The 19939-nt window shown below is 46.4% G+C and overlaps 1 protein-coding gene across 2 annotated transcripts in view; it reads left to right on the plus strand.

The window, feature by feature from the left end:
* gak (cyclin G associated kinase) overlaps nt 1-19939 on the plus strand; it is a 52051-nt gene that overhangs the window by 25326 nt on the left and 6786 nt on the right. For both annotated transcript variants that reach the window (XM_065011375.1, XM_029637098.2), the window contains exons 11-18: nt 6639-6759; nt 12030-12079; nt 12586-12734; nt 12967-13089; nt 14864-14997; nt 18600-18794; nt 18935-19052; nt 19533-19612. In XM_065011375.1, coding sequence (XP_064867447.1) covers nt 6639-6759; nt 12030-12079; nt 12586-12734; nt 12967-13089; nt 14864-14997; nt 18600-18794; nt 18935-19052; nt 19533-19612 — 970 coding nt within the window. The remainder of the gene's footprint in view (nt 1-6638; nt 6760-12029; nt 12080-12585; nt 12735-12966; nt 13090-14863; nt 14998-18599; nt 18795-18934; nt 19053-19532; nt 19613-19939) is intronic.

Genomic DNA, 19939 nt, shown 5'->3' on the forward strand with positions numbered 1-19939 from the left:
TTTGGAGGACAAAGAATGCTGAGTTGCATCCAAAGAACACCATACCTACTGTGAAGCATGGGGGTGGAAACATCATGCTTTGGGGCTGTTTTTCTGCAAAGGGACCAGGACGACTGATCCGTGTAAAGGAAAGAATGAATGGGGCCATGTATCGTGAAGGAGGAGAAGGAGTGGCTTCGTAAGAAACATTTCAAGGTCCTGGAGAGGCCTAGCCAGTCTCCAGATCTCAACCCCATAGAAAATCTTTGGAGGGAGTTGAAAGTCCATGTTGCCCAGCAACAGCCCCATAACATCACTGCTCTAGAGGAGATCTGCATAGAGGAATGGGCCAAAATACCAGCAACAGTGTGAATACCTTGTGAAGACTTACAGATAACGTTTGACCTCTGTCATTGCCAACAAAGGGTATATAACAAAGCATTGAGAAACTTTTGTTATTGACCAAATACTTATTTTCCACTATAATTTGCAAATAAATTCATTAAAAATCCTACATTTTTTTTCTTCTCATTTTGTCTGTCATAGTTGAAGTGAACCTATGATGAAAATTACAGGCCTCTCTAATCTTTTTAAGTGGGAGAACTTGCACAATTGGTGGCTGACTAAATACTGTTTTGCCCCACGGTATGACCCCTGATCACAGACCTTCACCTGAAGGCCGGATGGTCACACTCTCTCACAACCCAGCAGCTGCTGTGTTTGTCCTCTTAGAAGTCGCATGGTGTGGTCCACTTGTCACCTGATGTTTGCACTCGGTGTGTTTAAAAAAACAAAGGAAGAATAGTAATAACCTATAGATTTGAAATGCTGGAACCAGGCTTACAGCTCACTCACTTAGGAAGGGACTGGCTCGTCAATATGGCTCACAATATGTAGTTACAACTTAAATCTTAGTCCGAGTGGGGAATATTTCATATATATTATGAAGATAAAAATATATATCCTCAGGGAAAAGCACAGGCAGGATTTGTAAGTTTATATGCTTAGTATTTTCCATTTTTTACTGGCACTAAAATAATTCAAATACTAAGCATAAAACTTTCATATCCTGCTTTTCCCTGTGGATATATTTTTACATTGACTCTTTTCAGAATTAGCATTGCAAACATCTAGAAGGAAAACTTTATTATAATCTTGGCTGAAAAATAATTTTGTTTGAATCTATCATACTTGGAAATGTAACTTTTAAGGAAGAGTGCTTATGGAGTGGACACTACTAATACTGCTACTTGGTACTACTACTAATGTTGCTACTACTGCTGCTACTGCTGCTACTATTACCACTAATGTTGCTACTACTGGTTCTACTGGTACTACTACTACTGCTGCTGCTATTGCTACTACTACTATTACTACTGATACTACTACTAATACTGTTACTACTACTACTACTGACACTACTAATACTGCTACTGCTGCTACTACTACTGGTACTACTACTGCTACTACTGATACTACTACTAATACTACTACTACTGGTACTACTACTATTACTACTGATACTACTACTAATACTGTTACTACTACTACTACTGACACTACTACTACTGCTACTGCTGCTACTACTACTGCTACTGCTGCTACTACTACTGGTACTACTACTACTACTACTACTACTACTACTGACACTACTACTACTGCTACTGCTGCTACTACTACTGCTACTGCTGCTACTACTACTGGTACTACTAATACTACTACTACTGGTACTACTACTATTACTGCTGCTACAACTGTTACTACTACTGGTACTACTACTACTACTGGTACTACTACTACTATTGGTACTACTACTACTATTGGTACTACTACTATTATTGCTACTACTACTATTGCTACTACTACTATTGCTACTACTACCACTGCTGTTGTTACTACTGTTACCACTACTACTGGTACTACTACTGTTACTGGTGTTACTACTACTGCTGCTGTTACTACTGCTGCTGTTACTACTACTGCTGCTACTACTGTTACTACTGCTGCTGTTACTACTACTACTGCTGCTACTAATACTACTGTTACTGTTACTACTACTACTACTGCTATTGCTACTGGTACTACTACTATTACTGGTACTGCTACTACTACTACTGCTACTTCCGCTGCTGCTACTGTTGATCTGGTGCTATGTATTTGGCTGTTAAGAGGATTGCTCTTTTGGCAGTCAGCCATCTGGTGAACAGACTGGGGGGCTCCCTGTGGTAAGATGCTTCCTGTACTCATTCACACCTGGCGTCAGTGCTCCATTTGAGCTGGATCCTGCCGGAACAGGATCCGGCACCTCTGTTTTGTTCTCTTTCGTTCACGGAGCCCATTTGCCAGGATCAGGTAGCCTACCTCTTGTGGCATGAACAATTATTTTCACTGTTTTACAATGTAAAAATCATAATAAAAGCCATCAGACTAGTTACATTTTGGATTCCTCTACTTGTCATGCCCCATTTAAACACGTAATGTGAAAATGTGCCTGATATTGTAAGAACTGATTCATGTTGGGCTGGCCCAGGTTTATGACAATATTGTAACCTATATAGACCATTTTATGTGGTGCAAGAGAAGCACGCCTGTATCTTTCACAGAACTAAAATGAGATTCACTTTCTATGATCTCTCTGTGCTCTGATCTCTCTCCCTCTCTGTGCTCTCTCTCCTCTCTGTGCTCTGATCTCTCTCCCTCTCTGTGCTCTGATCTCTCTCCTCTCTGTGCTCTGATCTCTCTCCTCTCTGTGCTCTGATCTCTCTCCTGTGCTCTGATCTCTCTGTGCTCTGATCTCTCTCCCTCTCTGTGCTCTGATCTCTCTCCCTCTATGTGCTCTGATCTCTCTCCCTCTGTGCTCTGATCTCTCTCCCTCTCTGTGCTCTGATCTCTCTCCCTCTCTGTGCTCTGATCTCTCTGTGCTCTGATCTCTCTCCCTCTCTGTGCTCTGATCTCTCTCCCTCTATGTGCTCTGATCTCTCTCCCTCTGTGCTCTGATCTCTCTCCCTCTCTGTGCTCTGATCTCTCTCCCTCTCTGTCTGACCTCTCTCTCCCTCTCTGTGCTCTGATCTCTCTCCCTCTCTGTGCTCTGACCTCTCTCTCCCCCTCTGTGCTCTGATCTCTCTCCCCTCTGTGCTCTGATCTCTCTCCCTCTCTGTGCTCTGATCTCTCTCCCTCTCTGTGCTCTGATCTCTCTCCCTCTCTGTGCTCTGATCTCTCTCCCTCTCTGTGCTCTGATCTCTCTCCCTCTCTGTGCTCTGATCTCTCTCCTCTCTGTGCTCTGATCTCTCTCCCTCTCTGTGCTCTGATCTCTCTCCCTCTCTGTGCTCTGATCTCTCTCCCTCTCTGTGCTCTGATCTCTCTCCCTCTCTGTGCTCTGATCTGCTCTCTCCTCCCTCTCTGTGATCTCTCTCTCCCTCTCTGTGATCTCTCTCCTCTCTGTGCTCTGATCTCTCTCCCTCTCTGTGCTCTGATCTCTCTCCCTCTCTGTGCTCTGATCTCTCTCCCCTCTGTGCTCTCTCTCTCCCTCTCTGTGCTCTGATCTCTCCCTCTCTGTGCTCTGATCTCTCTCCCTCTCTCTGTGCTCTGATCTCTCTCCTCTCTGTGCTCTGATCTCTCTCTCCCCCTCTGCTCTCTCCCTCTCTGTGCTCTGATCTCTCTCTGATCTCTCTCCCTCTGTGCTCTGATCTCTCTCCCCCTCTGTGCTCTGATCTCTCTCCCTCTGTGCTCTGATCTCTCTCCCCCTCTGTGCTCTGATCTCCTCCCTCTGTGCTCTGATCTCTCTCCCCTCTGTGCTCTGATCTCTCTCCCTCTCTGTGCTCTGATCTCTCTCCCTCTCTGTGCTCTGATCTCTCTCCCTCTCTGTGCTCTGATCTCTCTCTCCCTCTCTGTGCTCTGATCTCTCTCTCCCTCTCTGTGCTCTGATCTCTCTCTCCCCTCTGTGCTCTGATCTCCCTCTCTGATCTCTCTCCCTCTCTGTGCTCTGATCTCTCTCTCCCTCTCTGTGCTCTGATCTCTCTCCCTCTCTGTGCTCTGATCTCTCTCCCTCTCTGTGCTCTGATCTCTCTCCCTCTCTGTGCTCTGATCTCTCTCCCTCTCTGTGCTCTGATCTCTCTCTCTCCCTCTCGATCTCTCTCCCTCTCTGTGCTCTGATCTCTCTCTCTCCCTCTCTGTGCTCTGATCTCTCTCTCTCCCTCTCTGTGCTCTGATCTCTCTCTCTCCCTCTCTGTGCTCTGATCTCTCTCTCTCTGATCTCTCTCCCTCTGTGCTCTGATCTCTCTCTCCCTCTCTGTGCTCTGATCTCTCTCTCCCTCTCTGTGCTCTGATCTCTCTCTCCCTCTCTGTGCTCTGATCTCTCTCTCCCTCTCTGTGCTCTGATCTCTCTCTCCCTCTCTGTGCTCTGATCTCTCTCTCCCTCTCTGTGCTCTGATCTCTCTCTCTGATCTCTCTCCTCTCTGTGCTCTGATCTCTCTCTCCTCTCTGTGCTCTGATCTCTCTCTCCCTCTCTGTGCTCTGATCTCTCTCTCCCTCTCTCTCTCCTCTCTGTGCTCTGATCTCTCTCTCTCTCCCTCTCTGTGCTCTGATCTCTCTCTCCTCTCTGTGCTCTGATCTCTCTCTCCCTCTGTGCTCTGATCTCTCTCTCCCTCTGTGCTCTGATCTCCCTCCCTCTGTGCTCTGATCTCTCTCTCCCTCTCTGTGCTCTGATCTCTCTCCCTCTCTGTGCTCTGATCTCTCTCCCTCTCTGTGCTCTGATCTCTCTCCCTCTGTGCTCTGATCTCTCTCCCTCTGTGCTCTGATCTCTCTCCCTCTGTGCTCTGATCTCTCTCCCTCTCTGTGCTCTGATCTCTCTCCCTCTCTGTGCTCTGATCTCTCTCCCTCTCTGTGCTCTGATCTCTCTCCCTCTGTGCTCTGATCTCTCTCCCTCTCTGTGCTCTGATCTCTCTCCCTCTCTGTGCTCTGATCTCTCTCCCTCTCTGTGCTCTGATAGAGCCGGCACCTCTCATTTCTTCAGCATTTCACGTCATCATTTATTTCCTAATAGAATATTCGCTGTGGGAAGTGTGCTGGAGGTGAGGCAGCACTTTGCATTCTGTTAAGAAAGAAATGAAATAATTCCCAATGCTACATCAAGAGTACACCTATAATTTGGCCACAGAGGATCCGTAGCTAATTTGTAAAAAATAGCCTAGGCATGCCTACTTGCGGTAATGCGTGTCAGATCTGTCAGTGAATAGCATGCAGCCAAAGCAGACCTTTCGCAAATATTTCAAATACAATCGCTGGAAAACACTGGTTGGAAAGCAAATAATTCCGCCTGAAAATAAAATACTAATCTGTTTGTTTATTAACTTCAAAATGGGCCTATTGGGTGAACAGCATTGTTTTTACAAAGTAAAGCGAGAGAGAGAGGGACAAGATTTTGTCTGCTGAGTGAGCTGCACATCATTGCGTGAGTCAGTGAAACTGGGAAGATGTTTTGGACTAATTTCCTGCTCGTATTGTAACCTACAGTAATGTGTTTCTACACTCAGCTAGGCTATTGATGGATTGAAGACGAGGATGTTTTTATTGATCGGTTTGTAGCCTGTCATTTCGATAATTTGTGAGGTATTAAAGATTCTGCGAAAGTCTCCAGTCATGTAGAGTTGCATGAAATGCATTTATGAAAGCCCACATTTTTTCCAGGACTCAAAAAAAAAAGGCTACAATAAATGTACTCCGTGTGTGCAACTTCTGCAAGCGGCTCCACATCACTGCTCATTTTTTGTTCCAGCACGTCCCATATTACAAATGAAGCACTGTCTGGCATGTATTCAATAGTGCCACACTGTAGCAAAATGTTTCGCAGCAGACGTGTGTTTTTATCGGACAAATTCAGGGTTACGTCATCCCTCTAATAACAACATGGAGTAAAAAAGACAAAGGACCCAATTCAATGAGTTGTAGACTCATGTCAAACCTTATTGTCTAGTCCAGGGTTTATCAACTAGATTCAGCCATGGGCCAAGTTTTCTTTCTTGAGTGGATGGTCGGGTGGACTGCATTGACCAGATGAAACCCAAACTGATATGCTTGACTAAAACATAATCATTTCAAACCTTGTTTACATTTGTATACGATCGTGTGTCTCTATTATGCAGAGAATACTTGGGAACAGATTTCATTGGTGTCAAAATAAATGTTGGCCCGGGTGCCGCATTTTGTCTTCAAGGAGGTCCGGAAGGCCGCGTTGAAAATAGATTGTATCTCCTCGCAGTCAAAATGTGCAATAAGTAGTCCTCTATCCATGTTATTGTTATTATTATTATTAATTTTAAGCTCCCTGACTCTCTAGCCTTTTATTTAAAAGATTATTAGAAGCTGGACACAGTCAAGAAACTGAATGTAGGTCCATTATCATTTAAACACCGTTTAGATTTGAGTCATTTTAAAGTATATTGTGCTGGACCCGTCTCCAGGAATGTATTAATGTGTTTATTATTATGTATTTTTTTTACTCAAACCACCTGTGGCCAGGATGTTTGACACCGGTCACAGATTGTGTGATACATGTAAATGGATGATTAGCTTATGAAAGGTATGTTTATTTCCAGATGCTTAAGGTGTGAAACCACTTTTGTGCGCTGACTCTGACTTTATCTCCTTCCTGTGTGTTTCAGGGGTGTACGGTGCAGACCCGGACCAGGGCGGGGGCTTTCTCGACATCCTGAAGGGAGGAACCGAACGCTTTCTGACCAACATCAAAGACACCTCCTCTAAAGTCATCCAGTCTGTGGCCAGGTGAGAGACAGTCGGCTCAGAAAACACCTGCAATACGTTAGAACTGAGAAACATCACGATACATTCTGAGAAACATCACGATACATTATACTGAGAAACATCACGATACATTCTACTGAGAAACATCACGATACATTCTACTGAGAAACATCACGATACATTCTACTGAGAAACATCACGATACATTACACTGAGAAACATCACGATACATTCTACTGAGAAACATTACACTGAGAAACATCACGATACATTCTACTGAGAAACATCACGATACATTCTACTGAGAAACATCACGATACATTTACTGAGAAACTGAGAAACACATTCACGATATATACATTATACTGAGAAACACGATACATTCGATATACATTATACTGAGAAACATCACGATACACATTACACTGAGAAACACCACATTCTACTGAGAAACATTATACTGAGAAAACACGATACACTGCTGAGAAACATATACATTCTACTGAGAAACATCACGATACATTCTACTGAGAAACACCACGATATACATTACACTGAGAAACACCACGATATACATTATACTGAGAAACATCACGATACACATTACACTGAGAAACACCACGATATACATTATACTGAGAAACACCACGATATACATTATACTGAGAAACACCACGATATACATTATACTGAGAAACACCACGATATACAGTGCATTTGGAAATGATTCAGACCCCTTGACTTTTGCAACAATTTGATACGTTGCAGCCTTATTGTAAAATGGATTAAGTTGTTTTAATCAATCTACAAACAATATCCCAACATTTAGAAATGTTTGCTAATTTATATATAATAAAAAAATTGAAATCATTTTATACATATTACTATATTATACATTCTACATTCGTGCACATTTGTAAGAGAAAAACTGAAATATCATGTTTACATAAGTACTCAGACCCTTTACTCAGTACTTTGTTGAATCACCTTTGGCAGCGATTACAGCATTAATTCCTCTTGGGTATGACGCTACAAGCTTGGCACACCTCTATTTGGGGAGTTTCTCCAATTCTTCTCTGCAAATCCTCTCAAGCTATTTCAGGTTGGATGGGGAGCGTCGATACACGGCTATTTTCTGGTCTCTCCAGAGATGTTCAACTGGGCTCTGGCTGGGCCACTCAAGAAGATTCAGACACTTGTCCCAAAGCCACTTCTGCGTTGTCTTGGCTGTGTGCTTGGGGTCGTTGTCCTGTTGGAAGGGGAACCTTCGCCCCAGTCTGAGGTCCTGAGCGCTCTGGAGCAGGTTTTCATCAAGAATCTCTCTGTTCTTTGCTCCGTTCATCTTTGCCTCGATCCTGACTAGTCTCCCAGTCCCTGCCGCTGAAAAACATCCCCACAGCATAATTCTGCCACCACCACCATGCTTCACTGTAGGGATGATGCCAGGTTTCCTCCAGATGTGGCGCTTGGCATTCAGGCCAAAGAGTTCAATATTGGTTTTATCAGACCATAGAGTCTTTAGGTGCCTTTTGGCAAACTCCATGCGGGCTGTCATGTTCCTTTTACTGAAGAGTGGCTTCCATCTGGCCACTGTACTATAAAGGCCTGATTGGTGGAGTGCTGCAGAGATGGTTGTCCATCTGGAAGGTTCTCCTGTCTCCACAGAGGAACTCTGGAGCTCTGTCAGAGTGACCATTGGGTTCTTGGTCACCTCCCTGACCAAGGCCCTTCTCCCCCATTTGCTCAGTTTGGCCGGTCGCCCAGCTCCAGGAAGGGTTTTGTTGGTTCCAAACGTCTTCCATTTAAGAATGATGGAGGCCACTGTGTTCTTGGGGACCTTCAATCCTGCAGAAATTTGTTGGTGCCGGTCCTCAGATCTGTGCCTCGACACAATCCTTTCTTGGAGCTCTACGGACAATTCCTTTGACATCATGGCTATGTTTTTTCTCTGACATGCACTGTCAACTGTGGGACCTTTATATAGACAGGTGTGTGCCTTTCCAAATCATGTCCAACCTATTTAATTTACCACAGGTAGACTCTAATCAAGTTGTAAAAACATCTCAAGGGTGATCAATGGAAACAGGATGCACCTTAGCTCAATTTTGAGTCTCATAGCAAAGTTTCTGAATTCTTACAGTACTAGTCAAAAGTTCGCTCAATCCAGGGTTTTTCTTTATTTGACTATTTTCTACATTATGGAATAATAGAGAAGACAACAACACTATGAAATAACACATAGGGAATCATGTAGTAACCAAAAAAATATATTATATATAAATAATATATATATAAATATTTTGCTTCTTCAAAGTATCCACCATTTGCCTTGATGTCAGTTTTGTATACTTTTGGCATTCTCTCAACCAGCTTCATGAGGTAGTCACCTGGAATGCATTTCAATTAACTTGTTGAAAGTTAATTTGTTGAATTTCTCTCTTTAATATGTTTCCATTAGCTGGTAGTAGCCAGCTTTTGGCCTATTTTAAAATTTAAAAAAATAATAATAATAAATAAAAATAATAATAAAATGTGTATATATTTTATTTATTTATTTATATATTTATATATATAAATAGAAGTGGCAGCAGCCAAATGTCCAGAACAGTAAAAAATCCCATTGTGAAATAATGCTTTTTAGCCTTTAAATACCAGTTTGATGGAAATACATTTGACAGGTCATGCTTATCGGTCTATAGGTTCATTCTCATAAAGCGTTTGAGTGGAAAATGGATCAGCGCGAGGGCTGCTGCTACAGCATCTCAAAACAGTAAATGCACAGGCAACGGAAGGCAGGTTTTATCAGCGTCATACCACTTTGCAATGAGCTGGAGGCAGTGTCCATTTTTGAGAACGTATAGCTTCTTAATTGTTTGAAACCTGTATGTTTTACTACATGAGGCATGTCTTACCATGCTTCAAAGTAGCCTCGGCAACATCAGACCACAGCCGTGGAGGCAATTATTTTATATCAACTTATTTTTCCATTGTCTCGTAGCCAAAGACACAATCCGAGGTCTGATTAGCAACCCATGCTAGCTGTTGCATGTTAAGATCTCCACTCATTTCTGTCTCATGAAACCTGTCACCCGTTAATTATGGAACAAACATGCGCGTGTAACCTACTACCTTGTAGTAGGGGGATGGGGGGGATAGTGATGGGGGATGGTGATGGGGGGGAAAGTGATGGGGGAAAGTGATGGGGGGAAAGTGATGGGGGGATAGTGATGGGGGGGGTAGTGATGGGGGGGGGATAGTGATGGGGGATTGGGGGATGGTGATGGGAGGATGGTGATGGGGGGATAGATGGGGGGATGGTGGGGGGGATAGCGATTGGGGGATGGTGATGGGGGGGGTGATGGGGGGGATGTGATGGGGGATAGTGATGGGGGGGATAGTGATGGAGGGATGGGTGATGGGGGGGATGGTGATGGGGGATAGTGATGGGGGATAGTGATGGGGGATAGTGATGGGGGGGATAGTGATGGGGGGGATAGTGATGGGGGGGATAGTGATGGGGGATAGTGATGGGAGGATGGTGATGGGAGGATGGTGATGGGAGGATGGTGATGGGGGGATGGTGGGGGGGTAGTGATGGGGAATAGTGATGGGGGATGGTGATGGGGGATGGTGATGGGAGGATGGTGATGGGGGATAGTGATGGGGGGGATAGTGATGGGGGTGATGGAGGGATAGTGATGGGGGGGATAGTGATGGGGGGATAGTGATGGGGGATAGTGATGGGGGATAGTGATGGAGGATGGTGATGGGGGATAGAGATGGGGGATAGAGATGGGGGGATAGTGATGGAGGATAGAGATGGGGGGATAGTGATGGGGGATAGTGATGGAGGGATAGAGATTCAGCTGTTTGTTACTCGTCTTGTCTGAGGAAAAGTAAACGCAGAGCGTTATTCTAACGTCTTCAAAGTGCGCGTTGTAATTGGGTAAGAAGGAGTGCGCGTTGTAATTGGGTAAGAAGGAGTGCGCGTTGTAATTGGGTAAGAAGGAGTGCGCGTTGTAATTGGGTAAGAAGGAGTGCGCGTTGTAATTGGGTAAGAAGGAGTGCGCGTTCTGTTAATATGAATTACCGTAATGAAAATGTGATTTCTGTCATTTTGAGAAACGTGGGTGGACGCCCTAATCCGGTTACGCACCCAATGCATATGGGTCCGTTAAATTTCTCAAATATCTGGTAAATTAAAATGCTGCTGGTCAAATGTCTGGTGCCACATTTCCACATTTCCGAAACTGAAAACCTGACACACACACACACACTGCTCAGAAAGACTGTTTCCCTTTCTGCATTGTCGCAAATATCTCTGCCCATGCAAGCTCCACACACACCCACACACTCACACACACCATTCTCTCTAGGATCTGATAACTCACCCCACCCACCCTTGTCCAATCATCCTGTTTTGATTCATTGGTTCGCCCATTTAGTTCTGTTTTGATTCATTGGTTTGCCCATTTAGTTCTGTTTTGTGTTTTTTCTGATTTTGTTTTATGAACTCTGCCTCTACCACAACTCATGGTCCTATAAACTCCTTCCTGTAGCCCCAGGTAAATATGGGATACTACACGCCCTCTTTGTACCCGCCTCATGTCCTGTGTGTGTGTGTGTGTGTGGCCATAGTCTGCTAAATATTCACGCTGCTGTGTCCATAATCCCATGTTAGCAGCACAAAGTGAACATGGGGTTTGAGTTGAAACATGGTTTGAATTCTAATCCTCCACCGCCTACTAAAAACCAACATCTCACCAATGTTCATTTTCCTAACTCACCTACATCTGTTGCTGTTCTTTTTAATCCCATAGATCCAACTAGTTTTCTTCAGTTTAGACTGTAGATTTGTGGTGGAAAAAGTACAGTATTTAAATCTAGTTTAAAAAAAAAAAGTCTATCATTGACAATGTGTGATGATAGTGAGATAAAATGTGTCATTGCAGTGAAATGCTTCTACACACAACTGAATATAGTCTGTGTGTGACCCAATACTCTCCTCTCTCTTGAAGTGTGCACTTGTTCACAGGTAAATGACTGATGTATGCAAACTCCCTATGCCAATCCAACACTTTTACATTTCTGGGTAGTAGTCAACGAGGGCACACCACAGGAGGAAGGAGGAGATATTGGGATACAACCAGAATGCCCTTTTGAAATTTGGCAACTAGATTGTCCATTTTATTTTTTGTTCCTGTTCCTTCAAGTATTGTCCAGGAACCAAGTGTCCTCTGCGTTTGTAACAACAGATCTGAATTGTACCCATTGTTTGTTTCTCCTCTCAGTTATACAAAGGGAGACCTGGATATCTCTTACATCACCTCTAGAATAGCAGGTATGTACCCTCATTCTAGCCTTGTCCTAGATCACTTTTGTGTTGTCTTGTTTGGTATGACAAATCAAATCAAATTGTATTTGTCACATACACATGGTTAGCAGATGTTAATGCGAGTGTAGCGAAATGCTTGTGCTTCTAGTTCCGACAATGCAGTAATAACCAACAAGTAATCTAGCTAACAATTCCAAAACTACTGTCTTATACACACAAGTGTAAGGGGATATGATGGCCCAAACAGATCTGGGACCAGGCTTTTCATTATACACTATTATGGATTTTTTATTGTCTTCGATCACCTAAACTGTGTTGCTTTGTGGCTTGTCCTTGAATATGACAAAATAAAAATATGACAAATCAAAAAATAATTCTCAAATGGTTCTAATGTCTCTGAGCAGAGTTGAAGCTCCATCCCATCTGTAGTGTTTTCAAAAGGCTAAGTGAAGTAATGTGATGGTTCACTCTGTTCTCTTGTGTAACGTGTGTGTGTGTGTGTGTACGCTCAGTCATGTCCTTCCCGGCGGAGGGAGTGGAGTCTGCCATTAAGAACAACATGGAGGATGTGCGTCTCTTCCTGGATGGCCGTCATGCAGGACACTACGCCGTCTACAACTTGACCAAGCGCTCTTACAGACCCACCCGCTTCCACAACAGGGTAAGGCAGCCCACCACCAGACAGAATATGACCAATATTTACTATTAGGTATTAGGTAAAGAAAGGAGGGTTTTGAGGAACAATTCTACTGGTGCGCTGGTTTGTGCTTCCCTGATTATTTGAGCGAATTTTGCGATCTGTGTATAGGTTAAAGTTCAGTATTAGGTATAGTCACTAGACAGACACCTATTTGAAAATAGAGTTCCTAAAAGCTCTTGCTGACCTGCCGTAGGTGTCGGAGTGTGGCTGGCAGGCCCGGCGGGCACCCAACCTGAGGAGCCTCTACAGCCTCTGTAAGAACATGCACCTGTGGCTGAAACAGGACCAGAGGAACATCGCCGTAGTCCACTGCCTGGTGAGCACATACACCCCTACACCACATACACCACATACACCACATACACCCCTACACCACATACACCCCTACACCACATACACCCCTACACCACAGCCACCACATACACCCCTACACCACAGCCACCACATACACCCCTACACCACAGCCACCACATACACCCCTACATCACATACACCACATACACCACAGCCACCACATACACCACATACACCCCTACACCACAGCCACCACATACACCACATACACCCCTACACCCCATACACCCCTACACCACAGCCGCCACCCCTACACCCATACACCCCTACACCACAGCCACCACATACACCACAGCCACCACATACACCACAGCCACCCCATACACCACAGCCACCCCTACACCCCATACACCCCTACACCACAGCCACCACATACACCACAGCCACCACCACCCCCATACACCACAGCCACCCCTACACCCCATACACCCCTACACCACAGCCACCCCATACATACACCACCCCTACACCACATACACCCCTACACCACAGCCACCATACATACACCACATACACCACAGCCAGCCCACATACACCACAGCCACCACATACACCACAGCCACACATACACCACAGCCACCCCATACACCACAGCCACCCCTACACCCCATACACCCCTACACCACAGCCACCCCATACACCACAGCCACCCCTACACCCCATACACCACAGCCACTACAGCCACCCCTACACCCCATACACCACAGCCACCACATACACCACAGCCACCACATACACCACAGCCACCACATACACCACAGCCACCACATACACCACAGCCACCACATACACCACAGCCACCACATACACCCCTACACCACAGCCACCACATACACCACAGCCACCACATACACCACAGCCACCACATACACCACAGCCACCACATACACCACAGCCACCACATACACCACAGCATACACCACATACACCACATACACCACAGCCACCACATACACCACAGCCACCACATACACCACACCCTACACCCCATACACCACAGCCACCACATACACCACAGCCACCCCTACACCCCATACACCACAGCCACCCCTACACCCCATACACCCCATACACCACAGCCACCACATACACCACCCCATACACACCCCATACACCACAGCCACCCCATACACCACAGCCACCCCATACACCACAGCCACCCCATACACCACAGCCACCCCATACACCACAGCCACCCCATACACCACAGCCACCCCATACACCACAGCCACCCCTACACCCCATACACCCCATACACCACAGCCACCCCATACACCACAGCCACCCCTACACCCCATACACCCCTACACCACAGCCACCACAGCCACCACATACACCACAGCCACCCCATACACCCCTACACCCCTACACCACAGCCACCACATACACCCCTACACCACAGCCACCCCTACACCCCATACACCCCTACACCACAGCCACCACAGCCACCACATACACCACAGCCACCACATACACCACAGCCACCCCTACACCACAGCCACCCCTACACCACAGCCACCCCTACACCACAGCCACCCCTACACCACATACACTCACTCGCACTGCACCGGGACACACAAAGTACCCACCATAACTTGGTGGCATTTATATACCTTTTTTAAGTCACTTTTTCCTCCCCTAATTGGTAGTCTGTCTGAAATGCTGACCAACCCGAGAACTTGTATTCTTAGTCTCCCATGTTGACCCATGACCCCTCTTGTCTTGTGTGCTTGTAGGACGGGCGGGCGGCCTCGGCCGTGGCGGTGTGCTCCTTCCTGTGTTTCTGCCGCCTCTTCACCACGGCTGAGGCGGCCGTATACATGTTCAGTATGAAGCGCTGTCCCCCGGGGATCTCCCCTTCCCACAAGAGGTAGGTGCTCCTGGTCAAGTCATCCAGCCTGAAGTACATTTTCTCCTGGGTACAGATCTAGGATCAGCTTCCCCTCCCCAATCCTAACCTTATCCCACAGGTAGGTGTCCCAGTGGTTAAGAGCTTTGGGCCAGTAACCGAAAGGTTGCTGGTTCGAATCCCCGCGCCGGCAAGGTGGAAGAATCTGCCGTTCTTCCCTTGAGCAAGGCAGTTAAGCCCCAAAAACAACTGCTCGCCAGGTGCCGATGATGTGGACGTTGATTAAGGCAGCCCCCCCGCACCTCTCTGATTCAGAGGGGTTGGGTTAAATGAGGAAGACACATTTCAGTTGACTGCATTCAGTTGTTCAGCTGACCAGGTATCCCCCTTTCCCTTCCCATATCCAACTGACCAGGTATCCCCCTTTCCCTTCTCTTATCCAACTGACCAGGTATCCCCCTTTCCCTTCCCATATCCAACTGACCAGGTATCCCCCTTTCCCTTCCCATATCCAACTGACCAGGTATCCCCCTTTCCCTTCCCATATCCAACTGACCAGGTATCCCCCTTTCCCTTCCCATATCCAACTGACCAGGTATCCCCCTTTCCCTTCCCATATCCAACTGACCAGGCATCCCCCTTTCCCTTCCCATATCCAACTGACCAGGTATCCCCCTTTCCCTTCCCATATCCAACTGACCAGGTATCCCCCTTTCCCTTCCCATATCCAACTGACCAGGTATCCCCCTTTCCCTTCCCATATCCAACTGACCAGGTATCCCCCTTTCCCTTCCCATATCCAACTGACCAGGTATCCTCCTTTCCCTTCCCATATCCACTAGTGAGGAAAATTCACCCTACACGTCTGCTAGCGTTCGTCTGACTTCCATGTTCAGAGGCTCCTGTAGTGACTGTCATGGACAGGGTTGGGGATCTCCTGTAGTGGACAGGGTTGGGGGTCTCCTGTAGTGACTGTAGTGGACAGGGTTGGGGGTCTCCTGTAGTGACTGTAGTGGACAGGGTTGGGGTCTCCTGTAGTGGACAGGGTTGGGGGTCTCCTGTAGTGGACAGGGTTGGGGGTCTCCTGTAGTGGACAGGGTTGGGGGTCTCCTGTAGTGGACAGGACAGGGTTGGGGGTCTCCTGTAGTGGACAGGACAGGGTTGGGGGTCTCCTGTAGTGGACAGGACAGGGTTGGGGGTCTCCTGTAGTGGACAGGACAGGGTTGGGGGTCTCCTGTAGTGGACAGGGTTGGGGTCTCCTGTAGTGGACAGGGTTGGGGGTCTCCTGTAGTGGACAGGGTTGGGGGTCTCCTGTAGTGGACAGGGTTGGGGGTCTCCTGTAGTGGACAGGACAGGGGGTCTCCTGTAGTGGACAGGACAGGGGGTCTCCTGTAGTGGACTGGACAGGGGGTCTCCTGTAGTGGACTGGACAGGGGGTCTCCTGTAGTGGACTGGACAGGGTTGGGGGTCTCCTGTAGTGGACAGGGTTGGGGGTCTCCTGTAGTGGACAGGGTTGGGGGTCTCCTGTAGTGGACAGGGTTGGGGGTCTCCTGTAGTGGACAGGGTTGGGGGTCTCCTGTAGGTTGCAAGATCAGATCCCCAAGCTGACAAGGTACCAATCTGTCGTTCTGCACTTGAACAAGGCAGTTAACCCACTGTTCCTAGGCCGTCATTGAAAATAAGAATTTGTTCTTAACTGACTTGCCTAGTTAAATAAAGGTTAAAAAAAAACTAAAACAAGACCCTATTTTATGCTGCTGCTACTATCTGTTTATTATTTATGCATAATCACTTTAACTCTAGCTACATGTACATATTACCTCAATTACCTCGACTAACCGGTTTCCCCCACACATCAACTCTGTACCGGTACCCCCTGTATATAACCTCTCTATTGTTATTTTACTGCTGCTCTTTAATTATTTGTTACTTTAATTTTCTATTTGTAACTTTTCTTCTTAACTTCTTAAAGTATTGTTGGTTAAGGTTTTGTCAGTAAGCATTTACTGACAAAACAGTCTACACCTGTTGTATTTGGCGCATGTGACAAATTAAAATCTTGAATTTATGATTTCAGACTATTTTGAGGAAGTGAATTTTGGCTATGTTGCTACGGTGGCTCAAGAGAGACAAACAACAGTAATATTACCGCTTCTTTCTTGTTTTCTAAGCATAGCTCTTTAAGGGAGTATGAGAGACAAATCAAATTGTATTCGTCACATGCGCCGAATACAACAGGTCTATAGACCTTAGTGAAATACTTACTTACAAGCCCTTAACCAACTATGTAGTTAAAAAAAAAAGAATAAGAAATAAAAGGAACAAGTCATTAAAGAGCAGCAGTAAAATAACAATAGCGAGACTATACAGGGGGTACCAATGCGGGGGCACCGGTTAGTCGAGGTCATTGAGGTAATATGTACATGTAGGTAGAGTTATGAAAGTGTCTATGCATAAATAATAAACAGAGAGTAGCAGTGGTGTAAACACAAGACTTTCACTTCACCTAGCCCAGTTCTGTTAGGAGCAAACTGAACCTAGCCCAGTTCTGTTAGGAGCAAACTGAACCTAGCCCAGTTCTGCTAGGAGCAAACTGAACCTAGCCCAGTTCTGCTAGGAGCAAACTGAACCTAGCCCAGTTCTGCTAGGAGCAAACTGAACCTAGCCCAGTTCTGCTTGGAGCAAACTGAACCTAGCCCAGTTCTGTTAGGAGCAAACTGAACCTAGCCCAGTTCTGTTAGGAGCAAACTGAACCTAGCCCAGTTCTGCTAGGAGCAAACTGAACCTAGCCCAGTTCTGCTAGGAGCAAACTGAACCTAGCCCAGTTCTGCTAGGAGCAAACTGAACCTAGCCCAGTTCTGCTAGGAGCAAACTGAACCTAGCCCAGTTCTGCTAGGAGCAAACTGAACCTAGCCCAGTTCTGCTAGGAGCAAACTGAACCTAGCCCAGTCTGTTAGGAGCAAACTGAACCTAGCCCAGTTCTGTTAGGAGCAAACTGAACCTAGCCCAGTTCTGTTAGGAGCAAACTGAACCTAGCCCAGTTCTGCTAGGAGCAAACTGAACCTAGCCCAGTTCTGCTAGGAGCAAACTGAACCTAGCCCAGTTCTGCTAGGAGCAAACTGAACCTAGCCCAGTTCTGCTAGGAGCAAACTGAACCTAGCCCAGTTTTGTTAGGAGCAAACTGAACCTAGCCCAGTTCTGCTAGGAGCAAACTGAACCTAGCCCAGTTCTGCTAGGAGCAAACTGAACCTAGGTATGTGGATGCTTTACAGAATATCGTGCTTCTACACCTGCATTGCTTGCTGTTTGGGGTTTTAGGCTGGGTTTCTGTACAGCACTTTGAGATATCAGCTGATGTACGAAGGGCTTTATAAATACATTTGATTTGATTTGAATATTGTCTCCTGCCCTATGGGCCGTTCTGACTCAAACAAGGCTATTTTTTGTTTTATTTACTGTGAACTTGAATCGGGCAGAGATTCTGTGACGCCCAGTTCAGGGTTCAAATGTGTTGAGATGTTCAGTGCAGACGAGTGCACCCTTTTTGATTGGTCGTCGGGCTGGTGAAGGATTGTTTGATTGGCTCCTGTTGACACGCTGCTGTTGATTGGCCCTCGCTGCAGGTACATGGAGTACATGTGTGACATGATGGCTGACGAGCCCATCACCCCGCATAGCAGACCCATCCTCATCCGCTCCATCACCATGACGCCTGTGCCTCTCTTCAACAAGCAGAAGAGTGGCTGCCGGCCCTTCTGCGAGGTTTACGTGGGAGACGAGCGCGTGGCCACCACTTCCGGGGAGTACGACAAGATGAAGTAGGTCACATGATGCAGGACTTAATTTTATTTGGTCCCAAATGACACCCTATTCCCAATTTAGTGCACTACTTTTGACCCAGGCTCCATAGTGTGTTATAGACATTTCTCTCTCTCTCTCGCCCCCCTTCTCTCTGCAGGGACTTTAAGCTGGAGGACGGACGGGCTGAGATCCCCTTGAACGTGACGGTGCAGGGGGATGTGCTGGTGGTCATCTTCCATGCCCGCTCAACCCTGGGGGGCCGCCTTCAGGCCAAGGTAGGGGCCACAGCAGTCAGGGACGGACCCCCAGAGTTAGTTTGCATTCGGTGAAGTCTGTTTGCAATTCGGCTAAATTCAGTGACAGTCCTAAGGACATGCATCCATACATCATAGTTAAATGATCAGCCCTAATCAGACTTAAACATTTTTTTTTATAATGTATTGAAACAAACTTATCCAATGAGGGCTGTTGTACTTGAGTTGATCCAGGGATAAACCGTTGCGTTCCAGGCTGACTACCATTACAGACGTCGCATTGTATCGAACAACGGTGTGCCACATCCTGGACTGCGCCATCAAGCATCAGATTGCTTTATCATACGACGCAGTTAGCTGATATGTTATAAACACCTGTCCAGGTGTTGTGAGATCTGACACGCGTGTGTGCTGTGTAGTCAAGCCTGGAACCCGACCAAAGGGGTGTTTCTCTGCTACTATGAAGTCACGTGGGTGTCTTGCTGTGTGTGTGTTGACTAGATGGCTTCCATGAAGATGTTCCAGATTCAGTTTCACACAGGGTTTGTGCCCCAGAACGCCACCACGGTCAAGTTTGCAAAGTAGGTACCACCGTCCATAGAATCTAAGCCACTCTCCTCAGTCCAGGCAGGTGCATGTGTGTGTGACGATAGCCCAGGACACTTTTTTTTAAATCAATTGACTTGACCTCTTAATTGACTTGACCTCTTAATTGACTTGACCTCTTAATTGACTTGACCTCTTAATTGACTTGACCTCTTAATTGACTTATCTACAAACGCTGCCTGAGTTCTCTGCCCTTCTCCAGCAGTGTGCACTCCTTCACTCCCCCTCATGCATTGGTGCAAGCATGACTGGAGGAGGGTTTCCACCATGTTGCTCACACCTGTCCATTTGTTTTAAATTGA

Source organism: Oncorhynchus nerka, linkage group LG27 (genome assembly GCF_034236695.1).
Source record: "Oncorhynchus nerka isolate Pitt River linkage group LG27, Oner_Uvic_2.0, whole genome shotgun sequence".
NCBI classification, from domain to species: domain Eukaryota; kingdom Metazoa; phylum Chordata; class Actinopteri; order Salmoniformes; family Salmonidae; genus Oncorhynchus; species Oncorhynchus nerka.